The following is a 27723-nucleotide window of genomic DNA, read 5'->3' on the forward strand; positions in this document are numbered from 1 at the left end:
GCCATCGAGTCGGTTCTGACTCACGGCAACCCTATGTACCACAGAACGAAACACTGCCCGGTCCTGCACCATCCTCACAATTGTTATGCGTAAATTCACTGTTGCAGCCACTGTGTCAATCCATCTCACTGAGGGTCTTCCTCTTTTCTACTGACTCTGTACTTTACCAAGCATGATATCCTTCTCCAGGGACTGATCCCTCCTGACAACATGTTCAAAGTAAGACACAGTCTTGCCATCCTTGCTTTCAAGGAGCATTCTGGTTGTACTTCTTCCAGGACAGATTTGTTCATTCTTCTGGCAGCCAATGGCATATTCAATATTCTTCACCAACACCACAATTCAAAGAAATCAATTCTTCTTCAGTCTTCCTTATTCATTTTCCAGCTCACTCACTACCCTCTCATTATAGCATTGGTTATCTGATTCTAATCACTTTCTGAATACTTCACTTATTAATTCACACATACCTACACCTTGTTACAGAAAAAACTGAAGTTGATTTACATAAACAGTTACAATATAAAAAAGTTAAATTAAAAAGAAAGTGAATGTGGACAACAGGACAAAAGGAAAATGATAGCAGAGATGATAAGACAATGTTAGCAGAAAGGTTAATACACCTCAGAAGTACTACCAAAAGATTTCCATTAATGTCACATAATTTAAAGTCATTGCTGAATCCTACTACTATTTTTCATTTTTAATTCACTGTCATGAGTGTATAATGCAAGGTTTCTCAGCTTTGGCATGTGGACATTTTGGGCCAGGTAAAAAAAAAAAAAAAATTTTTTTTTTTTTTTTTTTTTTAATTTTTGTTGTGGGGGTTGTCTTGTGCATTGTAAGATATTTAGCAACATCCCTGGCCTATACCCATCCATTAGATGCCACTAGCAGGCCCCCAGTTATGACAACCAAAAATGTTCCCAGACATTGCCAAATGTTTCCTGGGGGGGCAAAATTACTCCCAGTTGAAAATCACTGGCATAATGCAATAAGATTTTCCAAGGAATCACACAAACACTGCTATAGAAACAGAGATAGCAAAACGGCAGCAAGAAATTGCAGGTCAGCAGATAGCATCCCCATGCAACAGCTCTCCACTCATCAACTGACTTTACTAAGTTGGATTCAATGTGGTCAAAGGCAGTGCAGAGCCATCAATGTGCAATATAAAAAACACGGGTTGTCTGAAAATCACAAGTACCAAAATCAAAAAGACCATATACCATTAAGAGAAATAAGAATTTGGGGAGAAAAAGGAAATGAAGAAATAAGTTTGGTTCAAATACGACAGCAGTTAAACATGTAGGACCTGGAGGTCAGCAAAAAGGGTAAGGCCAGAAATAAAGATCAGCATAGTTGTTATAGTTGAAACTATAAGCAGATTCACAAGTTATAAATGGAGTGAATAATACGTAGCTGTTGCTTTTTCCTCCTTAAGTATGTTGCAACAGTGTGTACTTGCATCTCTGAAACTTGATTCTGTCTTTTTTACTATTTTTTTTTTACCCCCAGAGCTTTAATAATTAAAAAAAAAAAATCAGGTAGAACAACAGGAATTTGTTAAGAGCAGCAGTCAGACAACTTTTGATTTTATATTTGATTAGATGTATCTTGGTTTTTAATAGTCCTTTTGTTGCTAATTAATAATCTGTGCATCGCAAAATACTTTTAAATTTTTTACTAAAAAGATTTGAACAAGCCTAATTAAAAAATAAAATCAGAACACTAAAAGCATTCAACTAAGAATATGCAAAATTATCAGGCACGTCTATTATCACTTAAGTACCAGGACAGCTAAAGAAAGCACTGAACCAAAAAAAAAAAAACCAAACCCAGTGTCGCCGAGTCAATTCCGACTCATAGTGACCCTACAGGACAGAGTAGAACTATAGAGTAGAACTGCCCCATAGAGTTTCCAAGGAGCGCCTGGCAGATTTGAACTGCCGACCCTTTGGTTAGCAGCCGTAGCACTTAACCACTACGCCACCGGGGTTTCCAAAGAAAGCACTAGCACAGTATGTATTCCATACTCACGGTGTCCGGAATGACTTCGCTTTTGTCTGGGCTTTCTTCTAGATAAATCCTCTCTTTCAGGCCACTCCTGGGGCTCTAAGGCAAAAACGACATTCAATTAATTTCAACTGGCTCACCAAAAAGGAATAAGGAAAAAAATCGTGAAAGAATGATGTTCTGAATTTCATGTTTGTCTCTGGGGCTACTAAATATCTTTCATGTAATACCTGGCTCTGCTACTTTCTTCCTGGCTTTGGGCAAGTCACTTATTCTCTCAACTTTTTAATTTCACATCAATAAAACAATATAGAACCCAAGGCACAATTTAAAACTTTAACAAGATAGAACCAAGAGAACAGTTTAACCTAATCTCCAAACCTGGAGGCTAGATTTCTACCAAATCACTCTAACTGAATATATCATACAGCTCAAACTTACTACATCAAAATCAAACTCTAGCCACTGCCTTTAACCCCTTCCTCAAACCGTTCTTTCTAAGTTAAAAGCATTTTGTCCTATTTACAGAAATGAAATTAAACTTCTGTTTTCTGTTACTACCTCATGTGAAAACGGGTAGGTAGATTTTTATAAAATTTACGGGTATGTTTGGGATGATCTAATATAAAATATAGACTATGTAACATGCAGAAAGTTCACTTTGGAGGAATAGAAACACCTCAGAGCATCAGGAGTCATCCTTCAGAGCAGCTGGAAATGAGAAACAAGAGACTTGTATAAGAATGCCAATACAGAAGACACATGCTACCTATATGTGTACCAAGAGACCACAGACAGAGAAAACAGGAGTTTCAAATACAAGCCCCACCTTGGAGAAATGGATGACTCTGGGTCTCAGAAATAAGACATAAAAAATAAGACTAAAATCCTGTCACAACAAAAAAGCAAGGAAGCTATCAAAGACACTGGGGGATCTCGTCAAAAGAACACAGATGACAAAATGAAGGGACTCGCAACCAGTCAAAAAGGGACAATCTGAATGTCAAAAGGAATAATGACTGTAATGTACTGAAATACAACAAGCAAATATGTTAAAATCTGAGTTAAACACATACACACAAACACATACACGCCCCTGATCTGTCACCTGGGGAGTTTGTTAGGGGATTGACTCTTCTCAAAACAAACACATGAAGGGAAAGAATTCAGTATCTTGTATTCCTGTGTAAGCTGTATTTTAGTGTAACCCAGCAGCTAATTGGAAACCCTCGTGGTATAGTGGTTAACCATTACCGCTGCTAACCAAAAGGTCAGCAGTTCAAATCCACCAGGTAGTCCTTGGAAACTCTATAGGGGCAGTTCTACTCTGTCCTATAGGGTCGCTATGAGTCGGAATCGACTTGACAGCAATAGGTAACAGTAACAGCTAATAAGGGAAAATTTTCCTCTATAAAATAATTCCATCTAATAAATGCATAAAAAATTGACAAAATTATAATATCATCATCTTGAAACCCCCAATTTAATAACGGACCTAGGCATTTTGATCATTAATGGCAAGTAAAAACATTACAGGAAAGCCTGATGGGGCACTGCACCGACATAATGAAGGAATTGTGCTGACATAGCCTGAACACATTAAAGAAACAACCAGACAACCAGACGTTCACCTCCTAATAGGATGAAGTATGAAGTACACAGTACCATCTACGAATAGTTCTTGCCAAATAATAACAGCAGCCACCACTGCCAAACTTTAATTTGATCAAGACTCCAGCTCTAACTATCAGTTTTCAGGAAATATAGACAGAAAAATATGTTAAGCACCATGAAAACACAATTAGAATGTGGGTTATTCTACTGGACACGAACCAGTTTCTTTAACACAAAAATAGCAAGGAAAAAAAAGAACAAGGGTGGAAGTATTATAAATTAAAATGACTCCTCAACAAAGTTAAAGTGAAAAACTTGAATGAATTCTAATTCAAATAAACCAACTGTAAAAACTTCATTGTAAGACAATTGGGGTAATCAAAGTGGATGATATTAAAGAAACATTAATTGCTAAGGTTTGATAATGATATTGTATTACTTATTATATTATCTATTATTATACTGGAAACCCTGGTGGCGTAGTGGTTAAGTGCTATGGCTGCTAACCAAAGTGTCGGCAGTTCAAATCTGCCAGGTGCTCCTTGGAAACTCTATGGGGCAGTTCTACTCTGTCCTATAGGGTCACTATGAGTCGGAATCGACTCAATGGCACTGGGTTTTTGGTTTCTATTATTATACTATTGTATATTATTAATTATATTACTTGATAATGATGTTTTTAAAACCCTTTTTATCTCCTAGAGATGCATACCGGTAAAATAATACCTAGGATTTACTTTAAAATAGCCCCGTGTTTGGCAGTGTGGGGAATGGGGGATGCAGACAAAGCAAGTCTGCGCAGGCATTGGTGACTGCTGAAGCTGGGTAATTAGGTACATGACTGAGGATCACTATCCATTCTCTCTACTTCTGAATATGTTTGCAAATTTCCCAAAATACACGTTTTCTTTTTAAAAATATCAGCCACAAATTGCAAATCAGAGTGGCAGACACGCTGAATGTTAGATGATGATCTGTGACCAGTTTGCTTCTCTGATGAGAACTGGGCATGTGGACACTCTTAAAGGCCTTCTCCAAAGTAAGCAAGAGCAGGGATCTTTCTTCTCTTTTTTTTTAAATGATAAATGATTATCAGAAACTCCACCAGGAGGTTATATTGTAAATATGAGTAGGAAAAAAAAAAGTGTTGACTCAAAAGGTAAGAAAACGGATTCCTATAAACTTAATACAGTACAATTGAAATAAACATGGAAATCCATAAGCTAAAAGAAGCAAATTTTTAGCCTCAAATGGACATTTGTAAGAATTAAACCAGTTTGTTATATGTTCAGTAGATATCCTAGTTTGGGCTTTATCATCTCTCCTGGATTTCTACAATTTTAGTTTCTTCATTTGGCCTCAGTTTCCTCATCTCTAAAGGGGTGATACTGCTTCGTCACATTTAATTTGGGGATATTATGAGAGTTAAATAAGAATATCTGTAAAGTATGATGTACATTCTCTAACTAAAAGTAAGTAATCAGCAAATGGTAACTAGTAGCCATTCTACACACTTGTTAAGCATCTGTTAAGCCAAACATTCTTCTTTTCTTACAGATCTCCTTCCCTGTCTCTTGACCCTAATTCATTTTCCATACTGACATGTTTTTGATATATATAGGCCTGACTGTCCCTCTCCTCTGCATGCAAGATAAAGACTAAACCCTTTACTTATTCTCTCATTTGTTCATTTTGTTGTTAATTTTTATTAAACGCTAATTACATGAAAAAAAAAAAAAAAACCCAAACCTGTTGCTGTTATGTCGATCCCAACTCTCGGTGGACCGTATAGGACAGAATAGAAATTTCCCCATAGGGTTTCCAAGGAGTGGCTAGTGGATTCAAACTGCGGACCTTTTGGTTAGCAGCTGAGCTCTTATTTACATGTCAAGCAGTCTTAATTCACAGGAATGCCCATTTCTACACTCACCAGTTCACTCTTTATATTATAAAGGTATCTTTCTAAGACACAGACTTGATTGTAATATTCCTTACAATTCAACATAGAATTCAAACTTCTAATTCAGATCACTTGTTCTGAATTCATATAATCTGCCAAGCTTTGGAAACAGAAGGCTGAACAGACAGTCGAATCCATTAGCCACTCCTTGGAAACCCGATGGGGCAGTTCTACTCTGTCCTATAGGGTCACTATGAGTTGGAATCAACTCAAAGGCAACAGGTTTGGGTTTTTTGTTGTTTTTTGTTTTTTGGTGCTCTCATGGAATTTCCCATCTAACCGTAGACAAGCCATGAGCACACAGAGGAGAGGCAGTCCTAAGTCACAAAGATGGGTTCCTGAAAGCACTCCTGTTACTACAAGCTGAACCCCTGTATGACTTGGCCTCAAAACTTTGCTTCTAAGATAATCCTAGCCATTTCATCCATAACCCAAATATACCAGGCTGTCCTAAAGTTTTCACTATTTCCCCAAAATGTTACATGTTTCCACATCTCAGTGACTTTGTTTATATTTAGGGTATTAGTACTTTGGAGCTAGGTGAAGGAAGACCACGAATTGCCTGGGTAAGTCTGGCAACTTCGTTAACTCCCTTTAGCCTCTGTTTTTGTTTTGTTTTATTTTGCAAAGTTATGTTAACAATAGTGCTACTTCATTAGGTTGTTTTGAAAATTAACTAAGATAAGGAATGTAAAACATTTATCATAGTTATGGCAATAACTGTTAGCTATTATGTTAGCTATTATGAATTTTTTTCTTAAGTCGAAACTGAAATTTTCCATGAAAATCTTTAGCCTACCCAATCACAATTTTTTTTTTTTAATTTTCCTTGCATGAGGAACTGAGTCATTGGGCCTAAACCTCAAAAGTTGGCCTGAATGATGCCTGAGACTAGTGGCTTTCAAATTTTTTTACCACGACCATTCAAAGAGATAGATTTTACATTGTTACCCAGTACACACATACATGTAAACAGATACACACGTCTGTGTACGTGTGAAATCAACAAAAGTCACGAAAAAATAACACTTTCCTCTTCTATACGCAAAGCACTCGTATTTCCTATCCTATTCCTCTTTCAGCCTTTTTGCTGGTCCCAACTCACTAAACTGATTTTCATGACCCGGTGGCTCAGACTACTTCCCCCATTATTTAAAGAGGTTCATCCATTTTCCAGTCGTCATTGCTACCACTGCACACTACTTAAAAGTACTGCTGAGGAAACAACACTGAGCTCAGCTTTTAATTACTCCTATGACAATGGCGCTTCATCATAGTCAACTTAAAATATTTCATTATCACCTTCTGACAAATACCCATGTTCAGTTGGCAGTTTCTGGGTTAATCAAGAAAGATTTGTTACTAAACATGGGTTATTAACTGAAGCCTATCTAATTTTTTTTTTTTTATAGGACTAGGGCTTTTCCTCTTGGTAATGACAAAGTGTCCCATGATTCAAGACTGAGTCACTCTGACCACAAATGGAATATTAACGTGCTCTTAAAGATATCAACACTTGGCCTCTCGGTTCAGTAGAATCACTGACATTATTAACTTCTCTACCCACAAACAAGATGCCTGCTGGGAAATTCCAGCCCCTCAAAAGAAACAACATTTGGCAATGGGTATCCAAGGGAAAAAGTGAACTCTGGAATTAAAAGCTCATATATACATAGTGTCCAGAATTTCTGCTCATCAAATTGCTATGTTAAAGATGAACTGCATGCAAAAGAAAAAAAAAAAGTAATAGGATAACACTTTAATCTGCATAACTTAAAATCAAATTTAGAAAGGGGCTGTGAGAGAGAAGACAAGAAGACAAAGATCAAGAACACTTCATGCTTACATCTGCATTGTCACTACTGGGCCGAGAACCATCGCCACTGCTGGAGTCAAGTCTGCCTAGTCCATCACCAGGATCTGCTTCCACGTCACTGACCGTTACTGCATCACATAAAGGCTTGGAGGGTGTAAATACAGCTCCATCCTACAACAGGTTAAAGAAAAAACAAACAACTTTCACTACAAACCACACATAGAAACTGACCTGCATTACAATCTAAATGGAGATTGTTAAAAGTTGGACACTCCGGTGTGATCAAGAATGCTTAAAGCTTTAAAAGTAAAAAGCGTAACTACAAATTCTAAAACGGCATGACCTCAAAGACAAAAAAAGTGACATCTGAATAAAGGAAATACAAGGTGAAACTTTGAAATAGAGCAAAAAGATAAAATTGTTTATCGACTTATATAATTCATATTTCCTGCCTATTAGTCTTTACCCCTTAAGATTAAGATTATTATGCAGTACTTCTGGTTACGTCCCTTCCATTAACTCAGAATTTCAAGAAGTTGCCAATTTGGGGACACAATGCTATACCATAAATTATCGTAAGCTTTTAGATCAGGAACCACATTTTTCATATTTGAACAGACTAACAATGTTGTCTTTGTTCAACTGTCCACATAACTGAAGCATAATACTCCAACTGGATAGTGAAACTACAAATTATGGAAAAATTAATGAATAACATGTAATGAAAAGTACACCAAACCAGGAAGTCAGGAGAATTTATAAACTATGTGGCCTTAAATAAGTCATTTAACTAATCTAGGCCCTAGTTTTCTCAACTGTAACATGATTTTTCAGCTTTAAAGTGATCGGATTAGGCTGATGATGGTTTAAAAAAAAAAAAATCCTTTTTGTTTTCTATGAGTCTGTGGCTTTCACATACGGATCTAACCCAGCAACAGTGACAAAACAGCTTTTATCCATTTAAAATGGTGTAGGCAACTGGATCATTTAGCTTTAAGATGAGGTATGAGGAGCTTATAATTAAAGTTTCTTTTCATAGGTCAAATATCAGTATTATAGAAGATAAATTTGGTTGACATACAAATGCTGAGCTTTCCTTTTCTAACGAGACCGTTACCTCGGTAAGTTACACCCATGCAGCAAATGCTGTTTACAAGTACAGTAAAAACACAGTCATTCAGAATATGAACATGCTTTGAAATCATCAGACTGAGTTTGAGCTACATAATCTTAAACAAGTTATTTAATCTAAGTTTCAAAACGTTTAACATAAAACGGGGGAAAAGCAGAAATTAAAATCAGAGGGTTCTTGTGAAGATTAAATAAGAGAATGCCTGTCATTTTGTAAAATATTAAGTCCCTACTTAAAAAAGTATCGATTGCTATTCTGTTTCAAAATGGCAGAATGAACCACAAAAAAAGTTCACAGGTCTATGTACATACTTTTTAGTAGTCTGTCACATCAAAGCAAAAGCACTCAATTGTTTTTTACATTTTTATGGAACAAAGAAACATGCTATCATGGCCAAGCAAACAATCAGAAGCCCACATTTCTTTTCATCATTATTTCTGTTACATCCTCTACAGGACATCCTGTTGTCCCATGCTATAAAAAATAACTTCTCTTAAAGGCACATTCCCAGAAGAAAATTCTCCTGCAAAACGTCGGGTAGCACTTTTAATAGTGATGCTACCTGAGCAGAGCCTGTGGCTTTGGATAACTGCTCTTGCAGCTGGGGAATGTGCTTCTTGGCCTCTTGGATCTCTTTTAGCAATCTTTGGGCAGGTGTCCGGTTGTAATCTTCCTGCAATGACTGAAAAGTTAGAAAAATATTTTGAGAATTAATTACTTATATCAACAAAACATAGAAAAATCCATGCTATAAGCATACAAAGCATCCATTCCACAAAACAGATGACAGCATCTTCCCCCTTTTGACCAGGATTCTTCTACAGAATCTCTGATCAAAATCGTCAGTCAACAGTAGCCAGGTACCATCCATCAGGCAAAGTACGCAGTCGTTCATGGAGGCAGTCAGCCACACATTCCATATCCTTCTCCTATTCCTGACTCTCCTCCTTCCTCTGTTGCTCCAGGTGAATAGAGACCAATTATTGTGCCTTAGATGGTCTCTTGCAAGCTTTTAACACCCCAGGCACTACGCAAGGAACTAGGAGGTAGAGTAGAAGCACTAAACACATTATTAGGCCAGTTAACTGGGATGTCCCATAAAACCATGACAGTAAACCTCCAAACCAAGGAAACAAATCCTCTGAGGTGTTTGGTTGTACATAAGCAGCTTCAGCTGCTACTCCTTTTTTTCTTTTTCTTGTCATTGTTGTAAAAATGTCTATCACACAACTTTTTCCAGTTCAACTTTGTATAGGTGTACAACTTATTGACGGCAATTGTAATAATTCCCTGTACAACTCTACCCTTAAACAATATGACTTGTCCATCACCGTTACCCCTATTGTCCCCCTCCCTCCCACCCCTGGTAACTACTAACAAACTTTTAGTCTCTACACATTTGCCTTTGTACATAAGTGAGGTCATACAGTATTTGTCCTTTTGTGACTGACTTATTTCACTTAGCATAACGTCTTCCAGCTCCATCCATATTCAAATTCTCAAGGATTTCAGACTTTCTGGAGCCAAAGGAGCTGAACGAACCCCTGAAATTATTGCCCTGAGATAAGCTTTAAACCTTAAACCAAAATTATCCCCTGAAGTCTTCTTAAAGCCAAACAATAGTTTAGCTTAACTAGTAGAAAATGTCTCCCTTGAGCATTACGCTCTTTTAAGAACTATCTATGTTTTTTTATGTGGAATCAAAGTGACAACAGCAATTTGAAAGAGTACATAGGAATCTTAGGGTGCAGTGAGTTTATGTTAATGGAGGAGGAACAATTCAGAAAAGGAAGATCAGAATGGTTGCACAAATCATAATCAATGTCACTGATTTGCACATGTAGAAACTGCTGAGTTGGTATATATTTTGGTGTGTATATTCTCAACAATAAAATAAAAATTAAAAAAAAAAGATGATAGCATTGATTACAATACTGCTTAATTATAATTCAGATAAATACCAACTTAACTACTCCCACTCACATTTTTATTGGCCTGTAAGTAGCCCCATTTCAAATTCAGTACCTGTAGTCGCTCCTGTTCTTTTTGTAACATTTTTCTCAGAATTTCTACTTTCTGGTTATGAACCACATTGTTTTCCTCCTAGATAAAGATTAAAAAAAAAAAAAACAGTAAACAAGCAAACAAGAATCAATACAGGGAAACTGAAAGCTACCTATTGGGTTTTCTTTATTCCTGGTAGTTATAAAGACACGCTTTTAAACATGACAGTTTTAAAGATAAAAGATTACAGAGAAATTTCTGGCCTTCTATTTTGGGTTCAAAAACATTAAATACTGATATTGGTTGGAGAAATGAAATTTCTTTAAGTATAATATTTTATACTTGTTCTGCTAAGATCTTCAGTATCGAACCCCATGCATCCTCAGATTCACAGGACCTCCTACCTGAAATATGAAGACAGGCTCCTAACTCATCTCCCACCATCTCTCCTTGCTTCACAATCCTATTTACCGCATTCATCTTCCTAAAACCATGTCATGATCACATCACTCTCTTGCTCAAGAAAAACTTCAATCGGTTCTGATTGCCTACCTAGTTACAATCAAAATGATTTTCCAAAATAAATTGTCAATCTACTTTTTTCAAACTCATCTCTCTCAACATACCTTCTTAATTGGCATCATTTACACCAATCAAAGAAGAGTCCTGGCTACTTTCCAAAAGTACTTGGTGCTTTCTTGGATCTTTACCTTGGTTTATTCTACTCCCCCTCCACTTGCGTGGCCTTTTTCTCATCTCTACTCCTTAAATATAACCTGTTTTCCAAGGGTCAATTCATATAGTACCTTTCTATAAATTCCTTCTTTATCACAACTGGATGTGCCTTCTTCCTTCTCATAGAACTTAATATTTTTTCCCTCACAATGTCTACATTCTGACTTTGTATTAGTTACCTGTATACTCTTGATTCAAACTCAATCACCAAAAGTTTATTAAACACCTACCATATACTAAGCAATATTCTAGGCAACGGGGACCCACAGTAAACAAAATAAACAAAAAGTCCTTGTCCTCTTAGAGCAAACATCCTAAGATGACTACAAACCTTGACTATAAGATGTGCTAATTATATTCTCACGGCTGGAACACTGCTTTGCATATATTAAAAAAAAAACAAAAACCTGTTGTCGTCAAATCAATTCCAACTCATAGCAACCCTACAGGACAGAGTAGAACTGCCCCACAGAGTTTCCAAGGAGTGAATGGTGGATTCCAACTGCCAACTTTTTAGTCAGCAGCCATAGCACTTAACCACTACGCCACAAGCGTTTCCACTTTGCATATGCATATTTGCTGAATTAAATCTGCTCCCCCAATACTCTATATAATCGTTCTAAATTATGATGGAATTTCTCATTAAGAAATTATCTTCTAGAACAGTTCAATTAAATTTATCAGCCCAATACTTTAAAACTCTCAATACAAAGCAAAATAAAGCAAAGACATCATTATGCAACTGAGCATTTACAAAGAAATAGTCCTACTCTTACCCCCACGAGCACAGGACTAGTGATTCTCTCCATATTCCCAGACGCTCCAGGTGAATGAGGGGATGACATGATGGGAGACATATGTCCAATGACTGATGGCTCTACTTCAGGATCAGCTAGTGGAATCTGGGGCGACCCAGGTGGGCGTCCCTGAACAGTGAGCGCTACATAGGAACCAGCTTGGAGTGGGGAGATGGAAAAAAGGGGAGGGAGAGAAAAAGCACACTGTCATGAAACATTTTATACCACTTCACTATTTAACCTTTGACCGTTCTAAAATATCCAGTTACATGAGAAAGTCAGTTGCTAACCATGTCTCTGCAGGAAAAAAATCAAATTGTCAATTCTCTTTTGTGACTGCCCTAAAAATCTGAAAAAAAAAAAAAAAAAAAAATGCCATTTTCAGACAACAAATTACTACTCATAAGATCAGATATTACTTAAAAGCAAAAAAAAAAAAAAAAAATTAAAACCCTGAGAAACTTTTCTTTTTTTTTCAATTTAGAGGAGAGTGAATTAATATCAACCATCTATCAATGGCTATGTTCAGTTAATTTTTTTAATGTAAATCTAAAAAATCATCACATTTTAAGATGAAACGAGGCAGGTTTAACTAATATTCTGGAATATGATGCACTTTTAAATTAACTTCACAAAATGAAAATGATAAAAAGATCCCACAGAAAGACAAAAAAACACAATAAATACTCAGTGGGTTTTAATTTTAAAAACTTGCAGGACAGAGGAGGAAAATTCACTAGGCCTATTACAGAAAAAAAATTCTAGAAGGCAAAATTCGTCATCAGAAAGACTCAACAACAGACATCCATTATTTATCTAGCATCGGCAAGAAATCTGGTGTTCCAAATAAACGACTCTTCTAGATAACTGATCTTTATGTGACAAAACCTTTTTCTTTGCAAACAGATTTAAATATATTTCACACTTTTTCCCCAATTTAACCCTCCTATGGGCAACAGTGGGTTTGGTTTTTGTTTATTTTGTTTACTTTTTTTTTTTAATATTATTTCACAACGTTCCAGGGTTCTAAAAATTACTATTGTTACACTGAATGGTCCCAAATACTGTATTTTTAAAGGTTGTCCAGTCTTTTTTCTCATTGACAGAAAGTCATCTGTCATGCCGTATTCACTCGCTCATGTGTCGGCTTCCAACAGCTTCCTAGCTCTTCCTTTCTTCAGCACTTTCTAGACTGCTTTTGAGTTGAAACCACATTTCCTATTTCTAAAATATGCACTAAAATGTAGAACATGAAGGAGTTCTTTTATAAGAACAGTATACAGGTTTCAGGCATGCCAAATTTATATCTGGTTTTGGATATTCAGAATTGTTTTACGCTTAACTTCAAGATTTTAGCTAGGCTCTGGCTACTGGGGAAAAAAATTGCTATAGTCCTAGGATTTAATTTTTAAGTAATATTTATATTGGGATGAACGAAAAATATAACTTAGAAAGCTAAAGAAATTATCTTACTTTTTATACTCTGTAATAGTCAGACATCAGGCATATACTTATTACCTCTATTATCATAAACCATCATATTTATGTAGCATATAAAAATTTATAAGTCACAATCTCAGAAAATAAGTAATCAAATTTATTCAAATATGGAGATCTAATTTTGATCACCACATTTCTTATAAAAATACACTGAACTTTAAAAATACGATCAAAGTGACCACTTAGACCATTGACACTTTGATGAAAAGGTAAAGGAATTTAGCATTGCTTAACCTAAGAAATAAGAAGTCCAAAAGAATTTAATTTATTGAATTTATTCTAAAGATGTTCACTCAATTGAAGAAATAGGATTAAATAAAGCAGTAGTGATTCTGCTTGGAAACAAACAGTTCTCTCTTATTTGTGCTCTAAAGTGAAATTCCAAAGGTTAGAAGTTCTTAACCCTGGAGATTTCCCAGAGAAGATAACTACCCTGGATTATTGAATCATTTGCTTGTCTGAGGCAAAGTGATTATGCTAAATGATATTTTTAAAGTTTCACTACAGTTCAACACACCATTGACTCTGATTTCAAAACCTCCTCCCTCTCAGGTGACATATGCATCTCTTTCAGATATATGAGATACTATAAACAACCATATACATGGGGTTGCCAGAAGATAGCTGTTTGTAAATTAAGAGCGTTCATATCAGACTTTCCATTAATGCCATGAGCTAAATCCAGGGCACAAGCTGCTTTTGTAAATAAAGTTTTATTGGAACAGCCAAGTCCATTCAGTTACATACATTTATGGCTGCTCCTGCTCTACAATGACAGAGTTAAGTAGTTTACCACCCTCGGTGCCGTTGAGTCAACTCCGGCTCACAGTGACCCTACAGAACAGAGTAGAACTGCCCCACAGGGTTTCCAAGGCTGTAAATCTTACGAAAGCAGACTGCCGCATCCTTCTCCCTTGGAGCAGATGGTAGATTCAAAACGCCAACCTTTCAGTTACTGGCCAAGAGCTTTAACCACCAGCGCTCCTCAGTAGCTGGCCATACAGCCCCAACCAAAACCAAACCCACTGCCATTGAGCTGATTCTGACTCATAGAAACTGTATAGGACAGAGTAGAACTGCTCTGTAGGGTTTCCAAAGCTGTAAATCTTTACACAAGTAGTCCGCCACATCCTTCTCTCATGGAGCGGCTGGTGGGTTCCAACCACCGACCTTTTGGTTAGCAGTCAAGTGCTTTAACCACTGTGCCACCAGGACTCCTTGGTGGTTTACCACATGGCCCACAAAGCCTAAAATATTTACCATCTGTCTCATTAGAAAAAAGTTTGCTGATCCTTGCTTTAAGGATTTCAAAAAATAATTAAAATTGTGAATAACATTCACCTACATTTGATTAGCTTCACCACCTCCAAATGGTTTGAATGAGTCACTAGAGTTCCATTCACCTGTAAGAAAATGAAAACAGTGCATGTCAGATACGTTCTATTGGAACAATGGATAAAATGATTTCAGGAGTTATCATTCATAATACAACCAATTACAATATAGGAAACCAGGCTATAGATAAGGAAACCAGGCCACAGATAGATACACAGACTGACAGACAGATGTATAGATATATTGTTAGGCATCATTGAGTCAGTTTCGACTCATAGTGACCCTGTGTACAACAGAATGAAACACTGCCCGGTCCTGCGCCATCCTCACAATTGTTGCTGTGTCTGAGCCACATATGTGTGTGTGTGTGTACAGGTATGTATATGTGTGTGTATATATGTGTGTGTGTATACACCTACACACTTGGTTCAATATCCACTTTTACAAATATTCTATAAGTTATACTCAGCAACAAAATGAACTTGAACACAAAACAAGGCCTTGATTTAATGAACATTACAACTTATTCACCATGACAAATGACTATACATGCCAAGCAACAGATTTACAAATCCATCACAACTAAGGGCTCTTATAAATAGAAAATGTCTCTTTGTTTTTAATTACTAATTTACCGATTTGTCAAAATCATAATAAACCAAAAAAAGATAAAATATTAAGTGAACATTTCGAAAGCCAGCATAGCAGCAGCGTAGATGTCAGGGGACATCTTGGTCAATTGGCATAATAAAAACTATTAAGAAAACATTCTGTATCCCATTTTGGAGAGTGGCGCCTGGGGTCTTAAACGCTAGCAAGCGGCCATCTAAGATGCAACAATTGGTCTCAACCCACATGGAGCAAAGGAGAATGAAGAACACCAAAGACAAAAGGTAAGTATGAGCCCAAGAGTCAGAATGGGCCACATAAACCAGAGACTACATCAGCCTGAGACCAGAAGAACTAGATGGTACCCAGCTACAACTGATGACTGCCATGACAGGAGAGCACAACAGAGAATCCCTGATGGAGCGGGTGAGCAGTGGGATGCAGGCCCCAAATTCTAGTAAAAAGACCAGACTTAATTGTCTGACTGAGACTACTGGGACCCCAGAGATCATTGTCCCCATGCCTTATGTTAGCCCAAGACAGGAACCATTCTCGAAGCCAACTCTTCAGACAGGGATTGGACGGGACTACAAGACAGAAAATGATACTGGTGAGGAGTGGGCTTCTTAGATCAGGTAGACACATGAGACTATCTGGACAGCTCCTGTCTGGAGGGGAGATGTGAAGGCCGAGGGGGACAGAAGCTGGCTGAATGGACGCAGAAACACAGGGTGGAGAGAAGGAATGTGCTCTCTCATTAGGGGGAGAGCAACTAGGAGTACACAGTGGGGTGTGTATGAGGTTTTGTATGAGACTGACTTGATCTGTAAACTTCCACTTAAAGAACGACACACAAAAAAAATTAAGTGATATTTCCACGATAATAACTCAATTTACTTTTAATTTTTCTGATCATGACCTAATCTTAAAAAAGATAATTACTTTTTAGGCAGGTTAAAGGTAGGAAATGTTATCCAAAGTCTCCACTAAATCAAACAAATTAAGGTAAAAAATAGCAAACATGGATCTAACATTTTTTTTCTGATGCAAGGAATACTAATTTTTAAAAAGTGCAAATACAACAGAGGATAAAACAAAAGTATCCTTGTCATGTCCACCAGAGAGAATCACTGTTAACCATAATGTTTCACCTTGGAAACACTTTTCAAGCATGTACCCACCAGATACACAGACACATACACACATTAAAAAAAAAAAAAAAAAAACTATAGTATAGCTTTTTCCCCTTAAGAAAAAATAAATATATACATGTGTTTTTTTATTGTATTGTGGATATCTTTCAATATAGATACACACAAACCTAGTCCATTCTTCTTAAAAGCTTCAGATGAATTGTAATTTATTTATCTATCCCTCATTTTATGCACATTTACATTCTTTTTAGCTTCTAACAAATATATTTTTCACTTATCACTTTAACTTCTTTGTTATTAATGCGGTTGAACATATTCTCATTACTGTTATCGACTTCAATTATTTTGGGGAATTGCCTAATAAAATCCTTTGTCCATTTTTTGATTTATTGCTTTATTAATTTTAAGAATTCCCTTCATATTAAAAATATTATACTATATAATAAGTTTCAAATATTTTCTCCAGATTGTTTTTATTTGTAAAGTATATTCATGGTGTTTTTTCCTATACAGCAATTTGATTTTAAGTAGTCAAATTAGTTGTCTTAAAAGTATTGACTAATCCATTCTTTTCCCACTAATCTGAAATGCAAGACCTCTTTCTGGCCTCTCTGCTGTGTCCCACTGATAGGTCTAGACCTAGACTAGAGTCACATGTTTTAAATTAAGCCACACCATCTCCCTTCATACATACCTATACATACAACACATTTTTTTCTTTAGCTATTATTATACCTTTGTAAAGTTCACCTGGGAGAATAATCAGTTTGACAAGTAACAACACACCTCCCCAATTCTATTAGTATATTTTGACAGGAATTCCTTGCTAACAAATTAATTTGGAGTGAAATGGTTATCTTTCTAACAGTTTGTTATCCTCCTACCCAGGAACATATATGATTCCTTTTATACAAGCCTTTTATTATGTCCTTCAGTAAAGAGATATATTAATTTTAAAACAAAATAAATTTTTAGAGTCAACAGATCCATCATCAATTATGTGCCGTTTTTTATAAAAATCTGCATGAAAGGAAAATCAGAATATGGTTAATACGATGTTTTTAAATCCTGCCATACATTCCCTACCAGCTCTTACCTTGATGATTCGATCACCTGTCTGTACTCCAGCCCGCATGGCTGCTCCATCTATAAGAGAAATTACTTTACTTAAAATCTAATTCAATTGCATTCACTCATAATTTTCTTGGAAGAGAGGCACTGACTAAACACAGGCTGTTAAGGTCAGACTGACAGGTTCAAATCCTGCCTCTGCCACTTACTAGCTGCGTGGCCTCAGACTGGTTGTTTTTTTTGTACTCTAAGCCTCGATATCAACTGTGAAATGTGGATAAAAAATACCTCAAATTATAACACTCAATACACAAAGAGGTATTCAGTATATAGTAAGACTAAAAGATACTGTTATTGTTGTTTTTGGAAATAAATTAATATTTTTGAGCCTATAACCATCTCTTCAATCTTTATCTACCAAAACATTCCTGGTGTCATTAAGAAGTTCCAGAAATTAAAAACTTACAGTGATGATGTATAACGTATCATGACCAAGGTGTCATACGATTTCTAAAAACTACTTAAGAACTGTTTACTTTCTGCAGAGTACAATGAAAACCAACTGAGGTAAACTTATGCCTATTGCTATGGTACAAAAGACAAATCTCGCACAAAAGCACTTATGATTTGCAATCTACATAATATTGTATCCAAAAGAAGAAAATAGACATTATTTAAGCCTTTCCATTCTTACTGTTTGCTCTCAAGTAACAAGACAATTTTTTTAAAAAATGCCTTGCCTTCTTTGACAGACTGTACGAAGACTGGATTGTCTCCACTGACCGTCAGCCCAAATCCATTGTCGTCCTTCTGGATAATCACACAACGCTGAACAAGACCTGCGCAAGAACAACAGGGAGAGAGAAAAGGTAGAGAAAATAGAAAGAAAAAGACAATACGTGTTAGCAATGAACTGTATTCTATCTGGAGAAGCACAAAGCAGCAAATGAAAACCAATATAAAATAGAGGGTGGTAACCTCATAAACCAAACACACACAAGAACATCACAAAGAATCACATATGTTGGTTTCTCACTGCAGAGGTACAGCAGAATTGCTCCAAGGTTAAAAACACTATGGCACACTGGAAAGGATGAAGTATTAGAGATGAGACAGTTAGAAGGAAAGCCCATTCACATCTACCCTATTTATTTGCAAAACAAAATCCTCCCCCACCACGCTATGTGTTTAGTGCTCTAATTGGTGTTTAACATTTTGGGGCTTTAGGCTAGGTGCATCCCATGGTAAATTCTGGGGAAATCTAATCTCACTCTCAAGAAAATATACTTAAGGAAAGCAGACTGTAAAAAGAAAAGAGGTGTGTCCAGAGCACCTGCAGCGCAGCTTTTATCCCAAGAGGGAGACAGAAAAGGAAGCTTTCTAGCCTAGCTCATAGGGAAAATAAGCAGGAAGGAGAAAAAGGTAGAAAAGATGAAGAACCTATGAGCTCAACCATTTCTTTCATCTATTTCATATACTCACCAGCCTCCTAGAAGAGAATTTGTTTTTCTTCTAGTTAAACAGCAAATGAAAAGACAAGGTGAGAGAAAGAGGACCCCAACCAAAGGAACAGGGGTGCCCCCTTCTAGAACCCTGATTAGCACCCAGGGCTGTTTTATCACAAATGCCTCTGAGGATCCTGAACTCTGTGTTAGCCAGAGACTTAATATAGACTGAAAGTTTTGCAGAATCTAAACATTTCCTCAAAAATCAATGTCTAAGAACACATAAAATAGCACAAGTACAATGATGATTAGAAAACAAAAACATCTTTCAAATAAAGACTTTTATGCAAAAAGCCATGATCTTCTACACATGTCTGATGTGCAAACCAAAGGATATATTAAAATTATATATTAACGAGTCTATGTGTGTATGTATATATATATGGAAACCCTGGTGGTGTGCCCTGCTGGTTAGAGCTACAGCTGCTAACCAGAAGGTTAGCAGTTCGAATGCACCAGGCGCTCCTTGGACACCCTATGGGGCAGTTCTACTCTGTCCTTTAAGGTCGCAATGAATCGGAATCGACTCAACAGCAACCGGTTTGTTTTTTTACTTTGGTTATGTGTATATATATATATATATATATATAGGAGCTCTGGTGGCACAGTGGTTTAGAGCTTGGCTGCTGATCAAAAGGTCAGCAGTTCAAATCTACCAGCCACTCCTTGGAAACTCTATGCGGCAGTTCTACTTTGTCCTATAGAGTTGCTATGAGTCGGAACCAACTAGACAGCAATGGGTTTGGTTTTTTTTTTTTTTTTTTTTTTTGGTTTATACACATAAGTATATATATATATTCTTGTTGGTAATGCTATGTCACGAGGATGTGATCACAGTATAGCTAAAAGACTGTAATAACTAAATACCCATATGGAAAAAATAAACCTTGAACCTTATCTCATACCCTACACAAAATATAACTTAAAATAGATCATGGTCCTAAACATAAAAGCTAAAGCATTTTAGAAGTAAACACAGGAAAAAATCTTATCTTCGAGCCCTCAGTAGACTAAGATCTCTTAGGACATAAACTATACCAACCATAAAAGAAAAAATTGATAAATTGGACTTCACAATATGAAACATCTGGTCCTCCAAGGACACTGATAAGAAAACAAAAAGACAAACTACGGACTGGGAGAAAATATTCACAATAAAAAAAATCTGATAAAAGGATTGTACCCAGACTATATTTAAAAAAAAAAAAAGTCTACAATTTAATAATGAAAACAAATTTCAAAGAATGCAAGAGATCTAAATAAACATATCACAGAGAAGGATACACCAATGGCCAAAAAGCACATGCAAAGATGCACGATGTACAAATGCAAATTAAAACCAAAAACACACACCACCATACAATTAGAATGGTTAAAATTAAAAAGAAGAATAATATCAAGGGTTGGCAAGGATATGGAACAACTGGAACTCTCAAATATTGCTGGTATAAGTGTAAAATGGTACAGTTTGGAAGTTTCTTATAAAGGTAAACATATACTTACGACTCAGTAATTTCATTCCTAAGAAAACTGAAAACTCATGTCCACATAAAGACTGGTATGAAAACCTTCACAGCAGTTTTGTTCTTAAGAGCCAAAACTGCAGACAACTCAAACACCCATTAACAGGTGAAAAGATAAATAAACTGTGGTTTATATAAGAAAATACTACCTAGTTAAAAAAAAAAAAAAACTCACCATAAGCAACAACATAGATAAATCACAAAAGGACATACTATACGATTCCAATCTCAGAATAGGCAAAACTAAAGTATAGTAACAAAAATCAGATTATCCCTTGGAAGCAGCCATCCAAGTTATACCAGTTGGTCTCTATTCGCTTGGAGCAAAAGAGGAAGAAGGAGAGTCAGGAATAAGGGGAGGATACAGAGTGCATGGCTAACTGCCTCCATGAACAACTGCCTTCTTTGCCATGAGACCAGAAGAGCTGGATGGTGCCCAGCTACCACTACTGAACATTGTGATCAAAGATTCTATAGAAGAATCCTAATCAAAAAGGGGAAATGCAGAACAGAATTTCCAAGTCTCAGAGAATCCAGATTTTCTGGAGGCAAAGTGGCTGCATGAACCCCTGAAACCACTGCCCTGAGATAATCTTTAAACCTTAAACCAATAATACCACCTGAAGTCTTCCTAAAGCCAAACAACAGTGTAGCTTCACCAGTAAAGAATGTCTGTCTTGCGCATTATGCTCTTTTAAGATCTATATATATGGGATCAAACTGACAACAGAAACTTAAAAGATTAGATAGGAAACTTAGGGGGCATTGAGTTTATGTTAATGCAGGAAGGACAACTAAGAAAAGGAGGGTGAGAAGGATTGCATAACTCGAAGAATGTCATCAGTGTCACCGAAATGCACATGTAGAAATTCTGAATTGGTGTATATTCGGCTGTATATATCCTCAACAACAACAACAAAAATAAATGATTAAGGTAAAAGCAGATTATCAGTTGTCTAGCAGTGGGGTGGGAAGGAGAAATGGGAATGAATGAAAGAATTCTGGGGGTGATGGACTCTTGATTCAAGTGGTGTTTACATAAGTATGCTCATTTGTGAGCACTCATTGAACTGTATACTTAAAATGAGTGCATCTTATTTTATGAAAATTGTACCTCAATAAAGTTGATTTTGAACATTAAAAAAAAAAATTTAGCCTCAATTCTACTAAACTGTACTTGAATTAAAAAATTCACCACTCCCACAAAATAGTCAATTGTAAGAAGGACCGAGGAAAATTCAGCCTTTTTCATTTGTGTATTTAATGTTGCTTCTTTCAAGTAATTAGGAAGAACTATAAATAGAATAGGTATGAATATATACAATCATGTAAAACAAGCACTCTTTATAAATTTCTAGTACATTATAAAATAAATATAAGAATCAGTAAGAGTGGAGGAGGGAGGGAGAGAGAGGGGAATTCACTAATATTATATAGTTGTTGTTTTTTTTTATATAGTAGACAAGAATCAAGGTGAAGGGAAAGACAGCACACAATACAGGGGAGGTCAGCACAACTGGACTAAACCAAAAGCCAAGAAGTTTCCTGAATAAACCCAACGCTTCAAAGGTCAGTGTAGCAGGGGCGGGGGCGTGGGGATCATGGTTTCAGGGCACATCTAGGTCAACTGGCATAATAAAATCTATTAGGAAACTTTTGGCATCCCATTTTGGACAGTGGCGCCTGGGGTCTTAAACGCTAGCAAGCGGCCATCTAAGATGCATCAATTGGTCTCAACCCACCTGGACCAAAGGAGAATGAAGAATACCAAAGACACAAGGTAAGTATGAGCCCAAGAGTCAGAAAGAGCCACATAAATCAGAGACTACATGAGCCTGAGACCAGAAGAACTAGATGGTGCCCGGATATAACCCATGACTGCTGTGACAGAGAACACAACAGACAACCCCTGAGGGAGCAGGAGAGCAGTGGGGCACAGATCCCAAATTCTCGTAAAAAGACCGTTAACGGTCTGACAGAGACTAGAAGGACCCCGGAGGTCATGGTCTCCAGGCCTTCTGTTGCTCAAAACAGGAACCATTCCAAAAGCCAACTCTTCAGACAGGGATTAGACTAGACTACAGGATAGAAGGAAACCCTGGTGGCGTAGTGCTTAAGTACTACAGCTGCTAACAAAGAGGTCGGCAGTTTGAATCCGCCAGGCGCTACTTGGAAACTCTATGGTATAGTTCTACTCTGTCCCATAAGGTCACTATGAGTCGGAATAGACTCGATGGCAGTGGGTTTTGGTTTACGGGATAGAAAATGATACTGGTGAGGAGTGAGCTTCTTGGATCAAGCAAACACATGAGACTACAGGGGTAGCTCCTGTCTGGAGAAGAGATGAGAGGGCAGAGGGGGGCAGACACTGGGCGAATGGACACGAAAATAGAGAGTAGGGGGAAGGAGTGTTCTGTCTCATTAGAGGGAGAGCAACTAGGAGTATATAGCAAGGTATATACAAATTTTTGCATGAGACTGACTTGATTTGTAAACTTTCACTTAAAGCACAATAAAAAAATACTTCTGTATTAATAAATTCCTCATTAAATACAAGCACTCCCTTAAGAGAATAAACTCTCACTCATGCATTTGTCCCACTTTATTTTGTTTTGTATTGACAGACAAGCAAATCAGTTTTTTTTTTTAATTTTATTGTGTTTTAGGTGAAAGTTTACTGCGCAAACTAGTTTTTCATTCAAAAATTTATACACTAATTGTTTTGTAACATTGGTTGCAATCCCCACAAAGTATCTGGACTCTCCCTGCAATGTGTCGGCACTCTCCACCTTTCAATGTCCACCCTGGGTTTTCTGAGCCCATTCTTCCAGTTTTTCTGTCCCTTCCTGCCTTTGCTTTGGGGGTAGTATTGCCCATTTGGTCTCCTATCCTTGACTGAACTAAGAAGCATATTACTCAAGTGTGTTATTGTTTTATAAGCCTGTATAATCTTTGGCTGAAAGGTGGACTTTGGGAGTGGCCTCAGTTTTGAGTTAGCAGGGTATCTGGGGGGCCTTAGTCTCGGGGGTTCTTCCAGTCTCTGTCAGACCAGTAAGTCCTGGACTTTTTTAGTGAGTATGAATTTTGTTCTACATTTTTCTCCTACTCTGTCTAGGACCCTCTATTTTGAAACCTGTTACAACGGGTGGGTGTGGTAGCCGGGCACCATCTAGTTCTTCTGGGCTCAGACTGGTTGCTGTGGCTCATGTGGTCTACTAGTCCTTTGGACTGATCTCCTTTGCTCTGAATATGATGTGACAAATAGATGTATCTTAGATGTCAGCTTGAAAGCTTTTAAGAACCCAGATGTTACTCACCAAAGTAAGAGGCGGGACACTTTCTCTATAAAGTATGTTATGCCAAATAAACTTAGAGTCCCAAGTCCACAGTCCCGAGCCCTCAGAGCCAGTAATTCAGTCCCTCAAGGTGTTTGGATATGTCCAGGAAGTTTCTATGACTTTTGCCTTGGTCAAGTTGTGCTGCTTTCCCCTATATTGTGCATTGTCCTTCCCTTCACCAAAGTTAACACTTGTCTACTATTTAGTGATTTTCCTTCCCTATCCTTCCCCTTCCTCATAACCATCAAAGATTGTTTTTTTTTTCCCTGTGTGTACACTTTGTCTTGGGTTTTATAATAGTGGACTCATACAATATTTGTTCTCTGGTTATTGATTTATGAGCTGGTTCATGGATTCATCATTGTTATTTATCGTTGCATAGTATTCCACTGTGTGTGCATCATATTTGTTTACCCATTCATCTGTTGATGGGCACTTAGGTTGCTTCCATCTTTTTGCTACTGTGAGTAATGCTGCAGTGAACATGGGTGTGCATATGTCTATTTGTGTGACAGCTTTCACTTCTCTAGGATGTATTCCTAGGAGTGGGATTGCTGGATCGTATGGTATTTCTGTTTCTGGCTTTTTAAGGAGGTACCATATCATTTTTCAAAATGGTTGTGCCATTTTACATTCCAACCTGCAGTGGATAAGTGTTCCAGTCTCCCCACGACTTCTCCAACATTTGTTATTTTTTATTAGTGTTAGTCGTGTCAGGGTGAGATGATATCTCATTATGGTTTTGATTTGCATTTGGCTAATGACTGTGAGCATTTCCTCATGTGTCTGTTAGCCACCTGAATGTCTTCTTTGGTGAAGTGTCTGTTCACACCCTTTACCCACTTTTTATCTGAATTATTTGTCTTTATATTGTACAGGTGTGGAAGTATTCCATGGATTTTAGAGATTAGACCCTTGTTGGATATGTTATAGCCAATTTTTTTTCCCAGTCTATAGGTTCCCTTTTTATTCTTTTGATGAGCATAAATGTTTAATTTTTAGGAGCTCCCAGTTTTTTAGTTTCTCTTCTGGTGTTCGTGCATTGTAAATTATGGTTTGTATAGTATTTTTGGCCCCTATTTTTTCTTCCATGATCTTTATCATTTTAGGTTTTATATTAGGGTCTTTGATCCATTTTGAGTTAGGTTTTGTGTATGGTGTGAGGTATGGGCCCTGTTACATTTTTTTTTTTACAGACAGACATCCAGTTTTGGCAGTACCGTTTGTTAAAAAGACTGTCTTTCCCCCCATTTAATGAACTCTGGTCCTTTGTCAAAGATCAGGTGACCATAGGTGGATGGATTTATGTCTGGGTTCTCGATTTTATTCCATTGGTCTACATGTCTGTCACTATACCACTACCACGCTGTTTTGACTACTGTGGTTGTATAGTAGGTTCTGAGATCAGGCCTTCTGCTTTGTTCTTCTTCTTCAGCAATACTTTTTTTATCCAAGGTCTCCTTCATTTCCATATAAAATTGGTGATTAGTTTTTCTATCTCGTTAAAGAATGCTGTTTGTATTTGAATCGAGATTGCACTGGATCTATACATCTCTTTGGGTGTGACTGACATTTTCACAATGTTGAGCCTTCCTATCCACGCACATGGTATGTTTTTCCATTTATGTAAATCTCTTTTGGTTTCTTGCAATGAGTTTCGTAGTTTTCTTTGAACAGGTCTTTTACGTCCTTGGTTAGATTTATTCCTAAGTAATTTATTTTTTTAGGGGCTACTATAAATGGTATTGTTTTCCTGATTTCCTGTTCAAAATTCTCTTTTTTAGTATATAGGAATCCAACTGGTTTTTGTATGTTGACCTTGTATCCTGCTACTCTGCTGAATCTTTCTATTAGTTCCAGTAGTTTTCCTGTGGAATCTTTTGGGTTTTCTACTTATAAGATCATATCATCTTATGAATAGGGATAGTTTTACTTCTTTCTTTCCAATTTGGATGCATTTTATTTCTTTTTCTTGCCTTATTGCTCTAGCCAGGACTGCCAGTACAATGTTAAATAAGACTGGTGATAAAGGGCATCCTTGTCTTGTTTCCATTCTCAGGGGGAACATTTTCAGCTTCTCTTCATTGGGAATGATGTTGGCTGTTGGTTCTGTATAAACCAAAAACCAAACCAGTGCCGTTGAGTCGATTTCGACTTACAGCGACCCTATAGGACAGAGTAGAACTGCCCCATAGAGTTTCCAAGGAGTGCCTGGCGGATTCAAACGGCCGTCCCTTTGGTTGGCAGCCGTAGCACTTAACCACTACACCACCAGGGATTCCTTGGTTCTGTATCGATGGCCTTTATTATGTTGGGGAATTTCCCTTCTATTCGTATCTTATTGAGAGTTTTTATTAGGAATGGGTGTTGGACTTTATCAAACGCCTTCTCTGTGTCAACTGAGGTGATCATATGATTCTTTTCTTTTGTTCTATTTATGTGATGGATTACAGTGATTGATTTTTCTAATGTTGAACCACCCTTGCATACCTAGTATACATCCCACTTAGTCATGGTGTATTACTTTTTTTATGCAATGCTGAATTCTATTGACTAGAATTTTGTTGACAATTTTTACATCTATATTCATGAGAGATACTGGTCTTAATTTTTTTCATAGTGTCTGCCTGGTCTTGTATCAGGGTTATACTAGCTTCAGAGAATGAATTCAGGAATATTCCTTCCTTTTCTATGCTCTGAAACAGTGTGAGTAGTGCTGGTGTGAGCTCTTCTCTGAATGTCTGGGAGAATTCTCCAGTGAAGTTGTCCAGACCAGGGATTTTTTTTGCTGCTGTTGGGAGTTTGTTTTGTTTTGTTTTGTGTTTTTAATTACCTCTTCAACCTCTTCTCTTGTTAATGGGTCTGTCAGATTTTCTATCTCAGCTTGTGTTAGCTTAGGTAGGTGTATGTTTCTAGAAATCTGTCCATTTTCTCTAGGTTTTCAAAATTATTAGAGTACAGTTTTTCATAGTATTCTGTTATGACCCTTTTTATTTCACTTAGATCTGTTTTCATGTCCATGATCTCATTTCTTATTGGGTTATTTGACGTCTCTCTGGTATTTCTTTTGTCAGTTTGGCCAATGGCTTGTCCATTTTGTTGATCTTTTCAAAGAACCAACTTTTGGTCTTGTTGATTCTTTCTATTCTTTTTCTGTTCTCTATTTTATTTATTTATCCTCTAATCTCTATTATTTTCTTTCTTCTGGTGGCTGTGGCCTTCTTTTGCTGTTCTCTATTTTTATGAGTTGTTGGGCTAATGTTTTGGTTTTGGTCCATTCTTCTTTTATAATATGTGCATTTACTACTATAAATTGACCTCTGAGCACTGCCTTTACTATGTCCCAAAGGTTTTGGTAAGCAAATTAGTTTGGGATGGGGAAGACAGACAGAATGTAAACTTTAAAAAGCAGGGCTTCTTGTGATAGGTACCTTTATAAGATGAGAGATAGCAAGAAGGCTGCGCAGGATACAGGTTACCTCCTCTGGTAGCTTTTCCTGACTATATAGACTAAGTTAGCTTTCCTTCTTATCGATTCCTACTACACACTGTATTTACTCCTATCATATCATTATCACTCACCTGGGTTAGTATTTGTTTGTATCCCCTCTTCA

General features: G+C 37.0%; 1 protein-coding gene across 2 annotated transcripts in view; it reads right to left on the reverse strand.

Moving 5' to 3' along the window:
* The window catches only part of ARHGEF12 (Rho guanine nucleotide exchange factor 12), a 172957-nt gene that overhangs the window by 49831 nt on the left and 95403 nt on the right, over window positions 1-27723 (reverse strand). For both annotated transcript variants that reach the window (XM_010597934.3, XM_010597933.3), the window contains 8 exons: window positions 18484-18582; window positions 17769-17818; window positions 14920-14977; window positions 12054-12232; window positions 10564-10641; window positions 9101-9220; window positions 7437-7577; window positions 2041-2115 (listed from right to left, as the gene is read on the reverse strand). In XM_010597934.3, the coding sequence (XP_010596236.2) occupies window positions 2041-2115; window positions 7437-7577; window positions 9101-9220; window positions 10564-10641; window positions 12054-12232; window positions 14920-14977; window positions 17769-17818; window positions 18484-18582 (800 nt within the window). The remainder of the gene's footprint in view (window positions 1-2040; window positions 2116-7436; window positions 7578-9100; window positions 9221-10563; window positions 10642-12053; window positions 12233-14919; window positions 14978-17768; window positions 17819-18483; window positions 18583-27723) is intronic.

This window comes from Loxodonta africana, chromosome 15 (assembly GCF_030014295.1).
Source record: "Loxodonta africana isolate mLoxAfr1 chromosome 15, mLoxAfr1.hap2, whole genome shotgun sequence".
NCBI classification, from domain to species: domain Eukaryota; kingdom Metazoa; phylum Chordata; class Mammalia; order Proboscidea; family Elephantidae; genus Loxodonta; species Loxodonta africana.